Genomic DNA, 14,959 nt, shown 5'->3' on the forward strand with positions numbered 1-14,959 from the left:
ACATCAAGACACTATTTTATTGTCCAGGGTTCTCCCTTTTTGGCCAATTTCCATGACCTTTCCAGTCATTTGTTTACCGGATACAGATTGTTTAAAAAAAAAAAAATCAGTCTGAGACCAGTTCACTAATATATTACTCTTTTTGTAAAGCCCTTTGCCTGATTTAAACAAAAAATAAAAATAACTCAAAAGAACAGTTCGCTCACAAATCAAACAGTGTTTGCAATCAAGTTCAACCCCACACACAGAACAGGTCATTACTAGAACCATGTATATCCACTATAAATATTTCCATTACGCTGAAGATAAAAATTCCCTGATGTTTCTAGGTTTTCCAAGACCGTGGGAACCCTGACTATCCCAGAGGAGCCCCTTTCATGAGTGCAAATTTATAATTAACAAGAACAAGATGAGTTGTAAAGGTTTATTTTAGTGAACAAATCCCCGTATGAGTCATGAGTATCATATGGAACCAGAAATGTACTGGATAGAAGAAGTGGGGATGGTGCTTAGAGACTTTTGCAGTGAAATGCGTACCTTATCTTTACCTTACAGAACACAAACTTTGAACTGTGCATATAACTGGAAAGGTGCAGAGGACAGCGGGGCTCTTCTGACTGTCCCATGTGCACGGGCCGATCACATGGAACGTCCTTCAGACCAGGGCACATTTTGAATAAAACTTGGCTACTGTCTTGATAAATGTCTATTGTGAAGGGTTAAGGAGATTAAGAGAACTAGCACTGGTGTAACTGAAATAACTTTAAAATGTCAAAGATATGGAAAGCTGGAAAACTTGAACTGTTCCTTCAAACTGAATCGACTTCACCCATTAGATAACACTGGGAAAGTCAACAAACCATAAGAAGGCTTTTATATCAGCCGCTGTTTGAAACCAACAGCTACAGCAAGCTGTGGGCCTTGATTCAGGGCTACAAGAGCATATATGAGTCATGAATATCATATGGAACCAGAAATGCACTGGATAGAAGGGGGGTGCTTAGATATTTTTTTTGTAGTGAAATACGTACCTCATCTTTAACTTACAAAACACAAACTTCAACTGTGCATATAATTGTCGTTTTAATTTCACAAGACACTTGCAGTCTATATCAGATCATGTGCTATTTTAAGTAATGAGAATGGTAGGTTAAAAATGTTTCAGCAATCAAAGCAAACTTCCGGAAATATGGCTTTTAAATAGATATCTGGACTATTTGAAATATCAACAGAACGACAGCTGAGAAAATCAGGTCATGAGGTGCTCAGGATAAGGCATCTGTTGTTTTCGTGTCAGTCTTTTGATGAATTCTGCATGGGAACTGCTTGCCCAACTGCTTCAAATATTTCAGAATCAACCTGAAAAACAAGACAGTAGTAGTTCTGGTGCTTAAATGCCATTGCAAGCAACAGCTATACTGCTTTGGTTGCATTGTTTAATCATTCAAACAAGCGACAGTGATAATTACCTGATCTTCCACAGACACCTCGTCTCTCTCTGAGAGCTCAGCATCTTGGGCCGAGCCGTCCAGGTCTCCCTGCTCCGCCCCTGTCAGAATGTCCATGGGGGCCTCGGCGATCTCTCTGATGGTCTGGTCTTCTAATGCAAGCGCTGTGTCAAATAGCAAGGGGGATGGGGGACACTGCAAACCCTCATCTTCAACGTCAAGATCCTGCACATCAACAGACTTTAATTACAACAGTGTTAAGGGAAGCAAGAATATTAAAAATCTGGATCATTTTTTTATGGCCAATAATTAAGAAACTGCTGATATTAAAGTTCTATCAAAGTTCAAAATGCTATTTTGTCTCAAATTTAAAATAAAAAAAACATTAAAAATAGTTTTAAACGCTAAAAGTGAATTTAGACATCACTCCATTACAATGTGCAATATGAAAAATGGATATTTTGAGATTTGCTAAAGGTTACAATTGACAGTGTTATTAAAATAGTGTTTTTAAAGATTAGAAATGACAGCAAATGTAAACTAAATGGGACAAAATGTCTAATATCAACTGTTCTCTAATATTGGCTGATGACTGATTTGAATCAAAACATTGTGCACTGATGATGTGCTAAAAAATAAAATTTATAGCCAAAACAAAATACACAAAATATAATACAAATGGCCATTGGATTGTTTTGAGATTCCATAATGTTTTTTCCATTTAACCTCTTCTTTTATGAATCTTAATGGCACAGTTCTACAAACTAAAGTCTTTTCATTTAAAGTACATCTAAATACTACTAAACATGTCAACATTGCATTCTGTTGTCAACAGCCAAAACGACAGCAAACAAAATCCAGCAATATGGGTAAATTAGCAGTATTGTTTGTGTTTTTGAAAGCAAGCAATGGGAACAAGTAATGGAAAAAGCACATAAATAGTTTGTAGCATAACAGGAAAATGAGATGTTTCCAAAAACGAGTTTAAATGAGAGGTTTTACTGTGGGCACACAGAAAATGTCAGAAACAAAATTAAAGGAAGATGACTGCTGAACATCCAGATTAATTTGTTTTTCATTCATGTGAGGCTATGAGATATGATTTACACAGCAGGGGACATGTTTGAGCAGCACTGTTTGCAGGCATGTAGATACTTGATGGATACCTTAGCAATCTGAAGAGGGAGCAAGGTGTTTTGGTGAACAAATTTTGTGCAGATTGCGGAGTTAATTGCTCTGATAATACAAAACTTAGTGTGAAGGGATGTGCCAAAACACATGAGGAAAGCAACTGCACACAGTGACTTTAGTTTTAATGAGAAAAACCAACACAATTCATACATCACTGAATTCCAGAGGTAGATTTTCTGTTGGCTGGAGCTCTGCGGCACTGAGGTACATGTCTGTGGGCGCAGACGCCAGCTGCTCCGGGGCAATAGACTCCTGCTCAGGCTGGTACATGGGTGGAGGCAGGGACAGGTGCAGAGGACAGCGGGGCTCTTCTGACTGTCCCATGTGCACGGGCCGATCACATGGAACATCCTTCAGACCAGGGCACATTTTGAATAAAACTTGGCTACTGTCTTGATAAATGTCTATTGTGAAGGGTTAAGGAGATTAAGAGAACTAGCATTGGCATAACTGCGAAATAACTTTAAAATGTCAAAGATATGGAAGGCTGGAGGAGGTGGAAAACTTGAACTGTTCCTTCGAACTGAATCGACTTCACCCATTAGATAACACTGGGAAAGTCAACAAACCATAAGAAGGCTTTTATATCAGCCGCTGTTTGAAACCAACAGCTACAGCAAGCTGTGGGCCTTCATTCAGGGCTACAAGAGCATATATAAATCTATATAGATGTATGCCCAACAAAACAAAGAAAAATACACTTATATTTAACATATAACTAAATAAATACGCATATTTCCATTCAAGTTTAGGGTTGGTAAGATGAAAAAAATAAAAATAAATTAAAGATGCATTTAACTGATCAAAAATGACAGTAAAGACATTTACAATGTTTCAAAACATTCATATTTCAATTAAATCCCATTCAATTAAGTTCATATTCATTATAGAATCCTGTAAATATGCATGTATAATGTATCATGTAAGGAGACAGCACAACTGTTTTCAACATTGATAAGAAGAAATGTTTCTTGAGCAGCAAATCAGCATATAAAAATGAATTCTGAAGTAGCATGTGCCACTGAAGACTAAAGTAATGGCTGTTGAAAATTAAGCTTTACCATCACAGGAATAAACTACATTTTAAAATGTGTGTGTCATAGTATCACTGTTTTTTTTAATCAAATAAATGCAGCCTTGGTGAACATGAGACTATAAAAAATCTTGCAACCCCAAATTTTTCAACGGTACTATGTAATAGAGGTGGTAATAGTACTAAAATATTGAGTGAAAAATAAATTAAAAAAAAGACCTGCACAGTTAAAGATATCGGACACAAAAGGATACGAGAGACACAGTGTCGTGTCATTGGCAGACACAGATTTGAACAGCGAGTCCCTTCCACAAAGGAAATACATCTCTGGCCTAAACGCATTGCCTGCGCAGAAATAAAACACACAAGAGAATTACAATATGCACAAATAACATTAATAAAAAATAAGAGCATGACAGTAGGCTCAGACTGACAGTATGGGAAAGCCAATAAAACTTAATTTAGGTCCATCTCATATGGCAATGTGCAGTGTTTATATCTTCTATTGTCTTTAAGACAGAAAAAACCTACGAGTCCATTCATACCTGTGGCGTTCCTCCCTCAGTAATCCCTTGTCTTCTCTGTCTGAGCTGGCGATGCAGCAAAGCCTCCACACCATAGCGACGGCGATAGCGTCGTAGAGCCTTTAATTTTTTCAGGTTCTCTCGTTCCTTCGTGGACAGCCCCTCTGGACCCGTTAACAGGCTGCTTCCTTGTATCACAGCATACAAGTAAGTATATATGTTGACTGGATACGTGATATGAAATCAAAGAATGACAGCAGCTCCCTTACCAACTGACTCATGTTCAATTTTGCGGCTGTGCAGGTAGCGTCGTTTCTTTTCTTTTAGTAAATGTTGCAGACGTTTAAATTGGTCAATGTAGAGGGACTGAAGTCTGATTAGCTTTTCACGTGTGATGAGTGCCACTTCCTCTGCTGTGTACACACCTGCATGCCTGTAGAACGTCAAGCTTCATTAATTGACATCTACGGTCACATTAATAAATCTAAATTTGACTAAGCAGATAAGTAAAATAAAACTGAGGAATGTCTCACTTTAAAGGGTCTTCGTGGTCACTGTCAAGACTTTCATCTTCACTGTCAGGGTCTCCTCTCCATGTCTGATCCAAAACAACAGGATCCTGCTCCTCTTCACTCCAACTCTCCTCATCTATTTAAGGAAATAAATATAGAATATATCCCCATAAATCACACGCAACACTCTTATAGAAATTTTTTATTTTATTCTGTTATGCTCAGATCTATTAAATGTTCCATCAAATACTAGATAAAACTAAATGTGACTTATTTTAGTAAATCTATATATAAATGTAAAAATGACAAATTGAGACAATTTACATAAAATTATTACACAAACTATTAGTTATCAGCCTTTGATGCAAGACAGCAGGAAACTTTTATATATATAAGTGAATGAAAACATCCTGTCAAGTTTTAAATCTGAAAGTGCACCATGTATAAAGTTATTGTCTCTCAAAAGAAAGAGTCGACTCGGAATCATTTAAACGAGTCGTTTTTAAAACGAATCCCAAGCCGTTTCATATGTTGACATCAACATGAAACATTTGCATATTGCTCACCCACTTGTTGGTCTGAATGAAACTGCAACTTCATTCTTTGCCACTAGATGCCATTTTTAGAGCAGTAAAAATAGCGTTTTCCGGGTAACGCTGTACACAAAGCAGCACTGCACTCACAAATGCCGTTTTATCAGGCATGATGAAATTAAAATTAGACGAATCGGCCCAATCACCGCAGATTAGCATCACGCAAAGGAGGGGTTTGGAAAAATGAATCTTTGAACGAATCGTTTGGGAGTCGTTGAGCAAATAAGCAAAAATAAATGCATATTAGAAGACAATAAAAGTGTTTTTTGACCTTGCATGCATGTCAACCTGTTGTTGGGGACTCCCAAAACCAAAATATGAACCTTTCATAACCCATAATAGGGGCACTTTAACTTATTAATATTCATAATTGGATCTTTTGCTACTTGTAATAGACTTTACACATTAAATGTCACAGTAGAGGTCAGTTCACACATGTACAGGTTTGTTTGCATCACATCCAGTGTGATTAAAGTGATTTCTCAATGTTCACAAGGCCAAAAGCATGCCTGTTAATAATTAATGGCATATGATTAGAAGCAGGTTACATCTCACCTAGTATGCGACTAGCTTCACTACGCCCCTCTTGACTGTGAGCTCCAGTTTCTGGCCGACTGTAGCCACTGAGCTGAGAAAGCAAGACTTCAGGGGAAGGCCCTGAAGCAGATGCCTTCCGCATTTGAGCTTGCTGAACCAAAGCATTTCTGCGTGCATGTTCAGCACAGAACGATACCCTAAGAAAAAGAAAAACAACATTATTGGTCAATTATTTATAGTAGGTAGTAAGCATGTTAAGGGAATAAACAAACACCTCACCCCTCTTTTTTCTCTGGTTTTGGGGCTGCATTGGGGCAGCGCTTTCCATTCTTGTTAGACACATAGCTGCATTGCCTGTAAGGAGCATTTTTATCTTCAAGTACGTGTTTAATGCAGAACTCTATGCCCTCCAGACGAGGCTGTGAACAGGGTCTCTGGGTGTAAGAGCAGGTCTGAGGCTCTTGAGCACGAGCAGCTTGAGTCACTCGACCTCTGCTGGACGGCAACACGTGGATCCGAATCCTGTTCATCACTGATGCAGTGAGAAAGCCAACAGAACCAATCAAATACAGACACGCATGTCATGGATGAAGCACTTCATTGTCATGACTGCATTTAAATGTAAATTGACCAAAAAGGTCCGAAATGCAGCATACAACATAATTATGCAAATCTACTAAAGATAAACACTGACTTAAGATAATTTAAAATTTTAACATAACATGATAGCGTTAAAGACTTTACTGTACACAGCACATGTGATGCGTTCGGATTCCGTTAAAGCATGTGTGCCATACACTGTAACCGCCACAAGCATTCAAATATTCAATTCTTTAACTCTGTATTAGCAAAAAACGGTAACGTTAACATAAAAGAAGCTGCAAGTCCTCAAACATAATTAGAGATAATGAAGATTGATGTTTTAATCTCATGCAGAAAGCGCCAAATTCATACGTCAGTACTGCTGTTCGGCCATCTTTGAATTGGGAGGGTAAAATACTCTTGGTTTAAACTGATATAATTAATCAATATATATCATCCGTTCAGTCCGAGACTGTTTTAATCCGTTATCATTTATAATTTTTACGTGCAAAACTCACCTATAGTGTAATACTTTGTTATCGTTTACGTGAGCCCTTCCAGCCGCTCCTTCCAGCGATCATCGCAATGCACAACAATGAGCTGCGGAGGAACGTCATCCATTTTAGCGCCCTCCTACGTTTACGTTGATTGGACCACAACCTTGCAAGAAACAATTCGATTGGAGGAAAGGACTCCAAGCTCGAGTATAGTCCTTTATTATTGGCTACTCTATCTCAGAGCAGTGTTGCCGACAGCAACTGTATGCGCCAAAGGGTGAAACATAATAAAAGCCGTCCAGCAAATAACAGAAGCAGACTATTTCTTTTAAATTAAATAATTTAATACAAAAGCGTAAAGTGCTTGTAAATTCATCTCTTGTTTTGTGCAATAGATTGATCTTTTCCATAGAGTAGCCATGACTTGTACATTCTTCTCAATTTCCTCAGATTTGGTTTGGGAAGATCCTGTGGGGATATAAAATGAAACTATCAAAGAAAAACAAGATATATATATATATATATATATATACAGAGCTGGGTAGATTACTTACAAATTGTAATCCGTTTCTGATTCCAGATTACATGACAAAAATTGTAGTCAGTAACGTATTCCGTTACATTACACATTTTAGGTAATATAATCAGATTACTTTTAGATTACTTTTGATTTAACTCGTTTATCACATTTATTTAAATAGCATTATCTTGTACCATAATGATGTAAAAAATGCAAAGAGTAAGAAAACTTGTTCCATTCGTTGTAATTTACAACATGAAGTGCATGAAACATTATATTACATCAAGGTTTCCCAAACTAGGGATCGTAAAGGAACTGCAGAGAGGTTGTGAGTTTAATGAAAAGCTGACAATTAATTAATCATAAAAAACAAAAATGAAAATAAATCATTTTAAAACAAACTCCCTTTCGAGTAAAAAGTCTCTTCACTCAGCGGCCATATTTGCAACGCCTCCAGGCAGCTCGTACAAGACCTATTTTAATGAATGGGGGAATCTTGAAATCTCAAAAACTGCTCGCTGAACTCACAATTAAATTACATATGTCAAATAAGCAACAAAAGTTTGAAATTAATTGCCCCATGAATGTTGTTTCTTATGCTCAAATAGCATTTAAAAGGCTTATTTTTCAGGCTAGACCAGCCAATGCGCATGCGGAGTCATAACGTGCTTATATTGTGCATGTGCATTGACTCTAGTCAGGTTTCTATGGGAAATATGGCTCTTTCATTTAGAAGGTGGGACTCCATATTGTGCGTTGCAGTTTCTCCCATTCATAAGTACAGGAGTGAACTGTCTTTGTTTTTCTATAGTCTTTGTTTTAAATAAAACACTTACTAAAAAAGATGAAATATTTTGAATTACCTGCATGCCATGTGATCATTACTCAACATCAAAGAAACTGTGAGCATGCAAATGTGATACTAAATTACTGAAATATTTATTTAAAAAAATTTCAGGGGTACTTAAAGCAAATATATTTGGTGAATAAGGTTTTGATGACAAAGTTTTGTAATGCCTGCATTACATGTAACTAAGAAATAATGTGAATATGTGCATTTTGATTAGTTTTTAGTAATTAATAATACATGGTTAAAAAAAAACCTACAGAGTAATAATTCATCATGAATGTTCATCAATAGTTGATGCAATGCTGAAACCCTTCTTAAACCTGAAATGATTTTTGTAAATCCAGCGGCCAAATGCTGTCGCCACCTGACTAATGACTGATCTTTGTGTGAATGTCCACAAAACTGGACTATATATACATATATTATATGTATATAATCAGTAGGCTATTTTAGAAAGGAAAATTTAAAATATGAAAAAGAGAAATTAGGGAGAATCAATGAATTATGAATAATTTATAGCTATTGTGTGAATAATATGTAATCATGTAATCCATAAAAAAGTAACTGTAATCTGATTACGAGTATTTTAAAATGTAACTTACTCTGATTACAAGTACTTAATTTTTGGAATCTGATTACATAATCCAGATTACATGTAATCAGTTACTACCCAGCTCTGTATATATATATATATATATATATATATATATATATGGCTTATCATTATATGCTTTATCAGCACTTATGATATTCAAACCTGTTAATAATTGACAAATAAAGTGCACTTTACTTACAAAATCAGATTTGTTGCAGATTAGTTGCAACATACCTGTGGCTCTTCCAGGTGGTGAAGATCAGCCAAAGGGACAATTGAAGGTCTTCCGTGAGCACACTGGAAGGGAAGCTGACAAGAGGAGAGCGAGCTCACCAGACTACAGCACTCCTCTTTACTCAAAATGTCATTGAACTTAATTGCTCCTGTTAAAATAAATAATATTAGATATCATAAAATATCTTGAAAATGCTAACTATATCAAATAAATATCCCTGCATGTGTTTAAAAATTAGACATTTCCTGTGTTCCCTGTAACAGTTTCTAAATAGAATGTGTTTCAACTGAACTCAGTGGTGAATGTATAATACCAACCATGACAAGCTTGTGAGGCGAGCACATTATGAACTGTCAGAGGCAGCGTTCCTCTCACTCTTCCTGTTGAGCGGAGAAGCTGCAAACATGAGTCAAAGGACAAAATTGGTCATAAATGTATCCTTCAAGCTCCAAAATCAGACCATTTGTAGTATTCTGTTCACAGATTAGATACAAATCATGTGTGGATATGCTGATTCACCTCAATCTGTTCTCGGAGATAGTCCTACAAAATAAAACATACAATTAGAGTCTAAACTGAGTTGAAATAAAAATAAAAAAAATTTAAAAAAACATTAGAACTAAGTCTGACCTCTGCAATGGTTTTAATTACAGACCGTCTTCCACGGCGGAGTTCTGTGCTTTCTTTCTCTATGAAACATGTGGGAAGTCTCTCCAAAAACACATTTAGTGACTCACTCTTTGGGAAACTTACATCTAAAGCAAGACCCGTCAGGAACGCCTGACAAGACCTTCAAGAACAAAAGAAAGATTTATGGCACTGTTCAGCGAAGGTGCAGAACTAATTGAACACACATGTACATTTCAGAGAGAAGATGACGGAGGAAACAGGAATGTTTACTCAAACAGCTGCACTGACCTCAGAAGTCTCAATTCCTCCTCAGTTACATTAATCTCTAAGGGTGGGGTTACACTTGAAGAACACAGCCTCTTTTTTCCAGGTGTGTCCGGGTCATCCTCATAGGAGTCTACATCAAACAACAAGCAGGGTGTGGGAAAAATACACTGAATTCTTAGGTACATCCCTTGAAGTGTATTACCCTTTTTAATGTTTTTACATGGAATTAATTTTGTTCTTCTATTACTATAAGTTCAGGGTCAGTAAGATTTTTCAACATTTTTGAAAGGAGTCTCTCATGCATTTTTTGAAAAAAATAAATAAATAATAATATTGTGAAATATTATTACAATGTTTTCTGTTTTTTATATATGTTACATTTTTAAAATGGAAAATAAATGTTTAATTTTATTCCTGTAATGGGAAAGCTGAATTTTCAGCATCATTACTCCAGTCTTCAATGTCACATGTTCCTTCAGAAATCATTCTAATATGCTGATTTGGTGCTCAAAAACAATTTGTTTATTATCAATGTTGAATACATTTGTGCTGATTCATATTTTTGTGAAAACCTTGATACATTTTTTTAAAGGACTACATTTATTTGAAATAGAAATCGTTTGTATAAATGTCTTTACTGTTACTTTTATTTAATTTATGAAACTTTGCAATATAAAGTATTCATTTCTTACTTCCACAAATCATACTAGTCCCAAACTTTTGAATGGTACTGTTTAACCCTTATATCATTAGCATTTACCTGTTACCAGCCCCTCCAGTCGAACTCTTTCATGGGCAGCATGTTGATCAACCAACACTAGAAGATTTCCTGCAGGTGGAAGCAATGACAAATGTTTAGGACATCAGCACACCATTCAACGTAATGATTTTCAGCCTGCGGCACCTTCATTTGTACTGCTTTCAGAGGTTTCCTGCTCTCTTGTGTTTATCAAACAAGCAAGGAACTTCTTGTCCACTTGATTGATGACCTGAAGCAAAAATACAACAACACAATCTTAGGTTAATTTTCACCACATAAGAAAAAGGCTATGCTTTGCGACATTGCTATTTTAAGTGTCTAGCCTTGCCAGTTCCTCAAAGCACAAAAAGGAAGAGTAAAAATACTTACTCTCATTGTGTGAATCATATTCTTGGTAAACCGGTAGGGGTAAAGAATATTGTGGATTTTTACAGCAAGACCCTCAGCTTGACAGCTGGTTACATCCACAGCAACCTTTTCAGAATAATGAATAGAATGTGTGAGTCAAATTAATTTGAATCTTTTTAACAAAAACTGCCTTATATTAATTAAAATCAGTATTAAATAAAGTTAATTAAAAAATCTTTAAATGATTAAATTTATTAAATTAGTAGTATTTTTACCTCTGGAGGCCGTATGAACACTGGGTTACTCCATTCTGAGAATAAAGTTGATAGCGAATCGGGACCTTGGGCATCCTCTTAAAAGAGTAAGAAGAAAAACAATTACTTAATGTGCACTGAAAAGCTGATTACAGTCCTGATGTCAGTCTAGAGCTGTACCTCTGCTGTCTATCCCTGAGTTAAGGGCTCTTTCTGCTCTGGGCTTGGGCAGAAAGGGAAGTACAATGTCTGTGTGAAATGGATAACACCTGTACTCAAATCCTATGAGCAAAGAGAAGCTGATTATAATATAAATATCTCTACATTAGTGATCCAAAAATGGCTCACTGAATTTCTCCCACCTGTTCTTGAAATAACACTGACCGCCATGTTAGTGACATCTGTGGTACATGGCACTTGAGTCTCCTCCACAGGAGGAGAGTTGTATTTGCTGAGCCCTGTAACTTGGTTGATGTAAACCAACTTTCCTAACCAACTGTCATAATGAGCCAGCCAGCTGCTGGACATTGGGATTGTTTCATTACATTCATTTGTAGCCTGACCTTCATTTCTCGTGTTGCTGCACTGAGGATCATGCCGAGAGGTTACGCTGGCTTCATCAACACAGTTCACACTTCCTACAAAGGAAGTCACATTCTTGTTGCAGAGGTGTGAGTCTTCTAAAACGGAGGAAGTGTCCAGTATTGTTGTGTCCTGCTCATTTAGAGTGAAGATTGGAGTTTCATGGACAACTGAATCGACAGTTCCAGTGGATCCAAATAAAACATCTTCTAAGAGGCTTTTTTCAAATTCACAGGACTCTTCTTGAAAGTGTGAGTCTTGCACAACTGGGAAAGATGAATTTTCCATAGTAAGAAAGTCTGTATCTCTGCTGACCTCGCTGAATGGCTTTTTGTCTTGTTTTAAATAGGAACATTTGGCAGCCAGTGACAGTTTGTCTGCCTTGTTCCATGATGATGATTCAGCAGAACATTCAGAACTATTTGGAGAATGAGCACCTGATATGTTCCTCAATAAGGGCTTGTCTAAATCTTCTAAACACCAAGTAGTTCCTACAAAGCAGTCATTGGATTTTCTAGAAGACACTGGATTTAAAAGGCTTGTTTTTTCCATACTTGGTTGTTTTTTCTCAGCGCCCTTCCCAAACAACCTTTTGAACTTGTCAAGAGATCCCGTTTCAAAAGACAGAGCTAATTTACGACATGGCACAGCTCTGGAAGTCTTTGAGTTGGTACCATAAAAACCATGTTTGTCTTCTTCGGTGTCATTTAACGACAACTTCCTCTTTTTTGGAGACGTTTTATTTGGGAAGCAGAATTTTTTCAAACTATCTTCTGCCTCTTTTCCATCTATAATTGAAATCTTTTGGTTTTTGCTTCCCGTCACATTGTTGTTAACTGGCAAACCATTATGGCTTATATTTGAACAAACTGCACTTTCATCTTCGTTGCAATTGTTATGCATTTCTGTAGCATCTGCAAACGTGGTTCGCAAAGACAATTGCACTTTTTCTGCTTCTGATTCTTCACTGGAGAAGGTTTCAGTGTTTGTTGACACCTTCTCCAACATTTGAACACCACCAGAGATGTCCGCTGTACATGCATTATCCTTCTTCTCAGACAATGCATCACACTCTTCACGTTTTTCCTCAGCACTGAGATTTTGTACTGCCACTGGAGTCTTTGCATTCCTCACTGGACTACTTGATGGACCATTGCTGCTATTCATGGAAAACTCTGTCACCAGGTTTTCTTTAGCAAGGAATGCTTTGACACCTTCTTCAATGCAGATGAGCACATTATCCCAGTCTTTGAACTCTATCAAAGACTTGGCTGGTTCGAGGCATATGTCATACTCTGAGTAATGGCATTTGATATTCAACACATAGATGCCGTGGAGATCACATCCGCCCCTTTGTTTGGGGCTCGATGTTAACGGATATGCAGTCGGGCTGTTGTTTTGTCTGGCAGCACTGCTTACTCTCTTCAAAAGGCAGTTGAGTGTTTTATGAATGCGTGTCTTCAGAAGAAGCCTCCCATTTACAAACAGGAACTGCAAGCTGTTATTGTAGTGACCCTCACGGCCGATGAGACCGGTCATTTCGAACTGCTCATGAACGTAATTGACCTCTCCGAGCTTTTGAGCTCGACTCAAGCCATGAATTTGCACAAACCTGTAATAGGTACTGCTTGTTTTGGAGAGCTGCACCATCATGTGGGCAGAATTTTCTTTTTTCACTGTAAATGACACAGAAGGGTGCATCAGAGATATGGCCTCCACTCTCTGACGGATGCGTTCGGTCTCTAAAACAGCGTCCATTCTCTTTCTTCGAACTGGCATGTTGTGGAAGAGATTGTAGACAGACACGGTCGTCCCTGCGGAGGGACGAACGGTTTGAGCTTCAACAACATCCAGTGCATTTGTTTCATTAAAAGTTTTAACGTATGTTTTCACCGACAGCTTAGACCTAGATGATATTTCAACCATTTCTGCAAGAGAGACTATACTGGAAATCGCTTCCCCTCTGAACCCATAAAAGCAGAGATTTTCCAGGTCCTCCAGTGAGCTGCATTTGCTTGTGTTGTATCGCAGACCCACTCTTTCCATGTCTTCCCGGCACATTCCCGCACCATTGTCGATCACCTGAAGTTTGCAGGCCTCTATGTCTATTTTGACAGCCACACATGTTGCTCCAGCATCGATGCTGTTCAATATGAGCTCCTCCACACATTGCTGCAATGAGAAAATAGTAACGCCAGAGCGCAGCTGTGCTTGAACATCTTTGGGCAAACTCTTGATCATTCTGAAAGACATAAATATTAAAACCCTTTAATGCACGGAGGCGAAAAAAGTCAAATGAAACATTAATCAAAAGTGTAAATAATGACGCACGTGAGAGAATTACAATTACTCTTTCATTTGAATGAATAATTAAATTAATATGCGTCTATACCTCTTTGGTGGGTTGTGAGTTTGAATTTGTGACTGAACGTGGAGTAAACAGCCGTCTGTCAGCTTTGACAGTTGCCATGTAACAACACCGGTAAGTTTGCTAGTTGTTATTATCGTTACGATGCATTTTAAAATGACGGTTTCCCTTACCGCTCACTGTAATAGGACGTTCCTGTAACCTGTGATATAAAAAACGTTTGTACGACATTTCATTCAATAATTCATTTCATTGTTTCTGTTATGTGTACAACCTACTTTTACTAACAACAACGCTGTGAAATGCAGCGGAAATGACGTCGAAGGATAAGCCGCAGCGTGAAGCAAGCGACCGTAGAACAAATACCAACATACTAGTGCAAAATAAAACATCATGAATAAAATTACTCCATAACCCAAATAAATAATTAATTCACATTACTATTTTGGTAATTATAGAATAATTATTATATATTTTTAATAGAAAGTACCAAAGCCATTTCTATTTGTTTTTGCAGAACCTTAATAAGCAGACTTTGATTACATTTCATCAGTGAAAATAAAGCAAAACATTAAAATAAAAATACTCCATATTAAGATATGTGCTCATATGGTGTAAATTAGTTGGTTTACA

General features: G+C 37.2%; 2 protein-coding genes and 2 non-coding genes across 9 annotated transcripts; all 4 read right to left on the minus strand.

Annotated features, from left to right (window-relative positions):
* Positions 1-410: 410 nt before the first annotated feature.
* Positions 411-7,078, minus strand: kansl2 (KAT8 regulatory NSL complex subunit 2). 3 transcript variants are annotated; one of them, XM_058763491.1, is made up of 10 exons: positions 6,939-7,078; positions 6,118-6,370; positions 5,857-6,035; positions 4,730-4,844; positions 4,466-4,629; positions 4,218-4,384; positions 3,927-4,017; positions 2,790-3,043; positions 1,470-1,673; positions 411-1,359 (listed from the first exon to the last, which is right to left on the minus strand). In XM_058763491.1, the coding sequence occupies exons 2-10, from the start codon at positions 6,366-6,368 to the stop codon at positions 1,294-1,296; spliced, it is 1,491 nt and encodes a 496-aa protein (XP_058619474.1). In that variant the 5' UTR covers positions 6,369-6,370; positions 6,939-7,078; the 3' UTR covers positions 411-1,293. The 3 variants fall into 3 exon arrangements, with proteins under 3 accessions (XP_058619474.1, XP_058619476.1, XP_058619475.1); XM_058763493.1 differs by lacking the exon at positions 6,939-7,078 and adding an exon at positions 6,793-6,813; XM_058763492.1 differs by lacking the exon at positions 6,939-7,078 and adding an exon at positions 6,588-6,731.
* Positions 800-936, minus strand: LOC131532725 (small nucleolar RNA SNORA2/SNORA34 family). Its single transcript, XR_009268956.1, has one exon. It is a non-coding gene; the product is annotated as a small nucleolar RNA SNORA2/SNORA34 family (small nucleolar RNA).
* LOC131532726 (small nucleolar RNA SNORA2/SNORA34 family) lies at positions 3,148-3,284 on the minus strand. Its single transcript, XR_009268957.1, has one exon. It is a non-coding gene; the product is annotated as a small nucleolar RNA SNORA2/SNORA34 family (small nucleolar RNA).
* A 177-nt stretch (positions 7,079-7,255) lies between the features above and the next one.
* Positions 7,256-14,701, minus strand: mlh3 (mutL homolog 3 (E. coli)). Of its 4 annotated transcripts, XM_058763488.1 has the most exons (14): positions 14,605-14,676; positions 14,351-14,528; positions 11,739-14,200; positions 11,557-11,658; positions 11,398-11,474; positions 11,144-11,248; positions 10,919-11,003; positions 10,775-10,843; positions 10,036-10,144; positions 9,748-9,907; positions 9,637-9,660; positions 9,435-9,513; positions 9,117-9,265; positions 7,256-7,385 (listed from the first exon to the last, which is right to left on the minus strand). In XM_058763488.1, exons 3-14 carry the CDS (start codon positions 14,197-14,199, stop codon positions 7,290-7,292), a joined length of 3,516 nt encoding a protein of 1,171 aa, XP_058619471.1. In that variant the 5' UTR covers position 14,200; positions 14,351-14,528; positions 14,605-14,676; the 3' UTR covers positions 7,256-7,289. The 4 variants fall into 4 exon arrangements, with proteins under 4 accessions (XP_058619471.1, XP_058619472.1, XP_058619470.1 ...); XM_058763489.1 differs by having other exon boundaries at positions 14,500-14,701; XM_058763487.1 differs by having other exon boundaries at positions 14,351-14,701.
* Between the last annotated feature and the right edge of the window lie 258 nt (positions 14,702-14,959).

The sequence above is a fragment of the Onychostoma macrolepis genome, chromosome 23 (assembly GCF_012432095.1).
Source record: "Onychostoma macrolepis isolate SWU-2019 chromosome 23, ASM1243209v1, whole genome shotgun sequence".
NCBI lineage: Eukaryota > Metazoa > Chordata > Actinopteri > Cypriniformes > Cyprinidae > Onychostoma > Onychostoma macrolepis.

Bases quoted from the DNA above. Each gene is read 5' to 3' on its own strand.
- kansl2 (XM_058763491.1), bottom strand. From the start codon at position 6,368: ATGAACAGGATTCGGATCCACGTGTTGCCGTCCAGCAGAGGTCGAGTG. The intron at 4,845-5,856 runs GTGAGATGTAAC...TTCCTTAAATAG, and splicing joins TGAAGCTAGTCGCATACTAG to ATGAGGAGAGTTGGAGTGAA. The intron at 4,018-4,217 runs GTATGAATGGAC...ATTTCTGCGCAG, and splicing joins CTGAGGGAGGAACGCCACAG to GCAATGCGTTTAGGCCAGAG.
- mlh3 (XM_058763489.1), bottom strand. From the start codon at position 14,199: ATGATCAAGAGTTTGCCCAAAGATGTTCAAGCACAGCTGCGCTCTGGC. The intron at 11,249-11,397 runs GTAAAAATACTA...TATTCTGAAAAG, and splicing joins TGTTCATACGGCCTCCAGAG to GTTGCTGTGGATGTAACCAG. The intron at 7,386-9,116 runs GTATGTTGCAAC...ATATCCCCACAG, and splicing joins ACCACCTGGAAGAGCCACAG to GATCTTCCCAAACCAAATCT.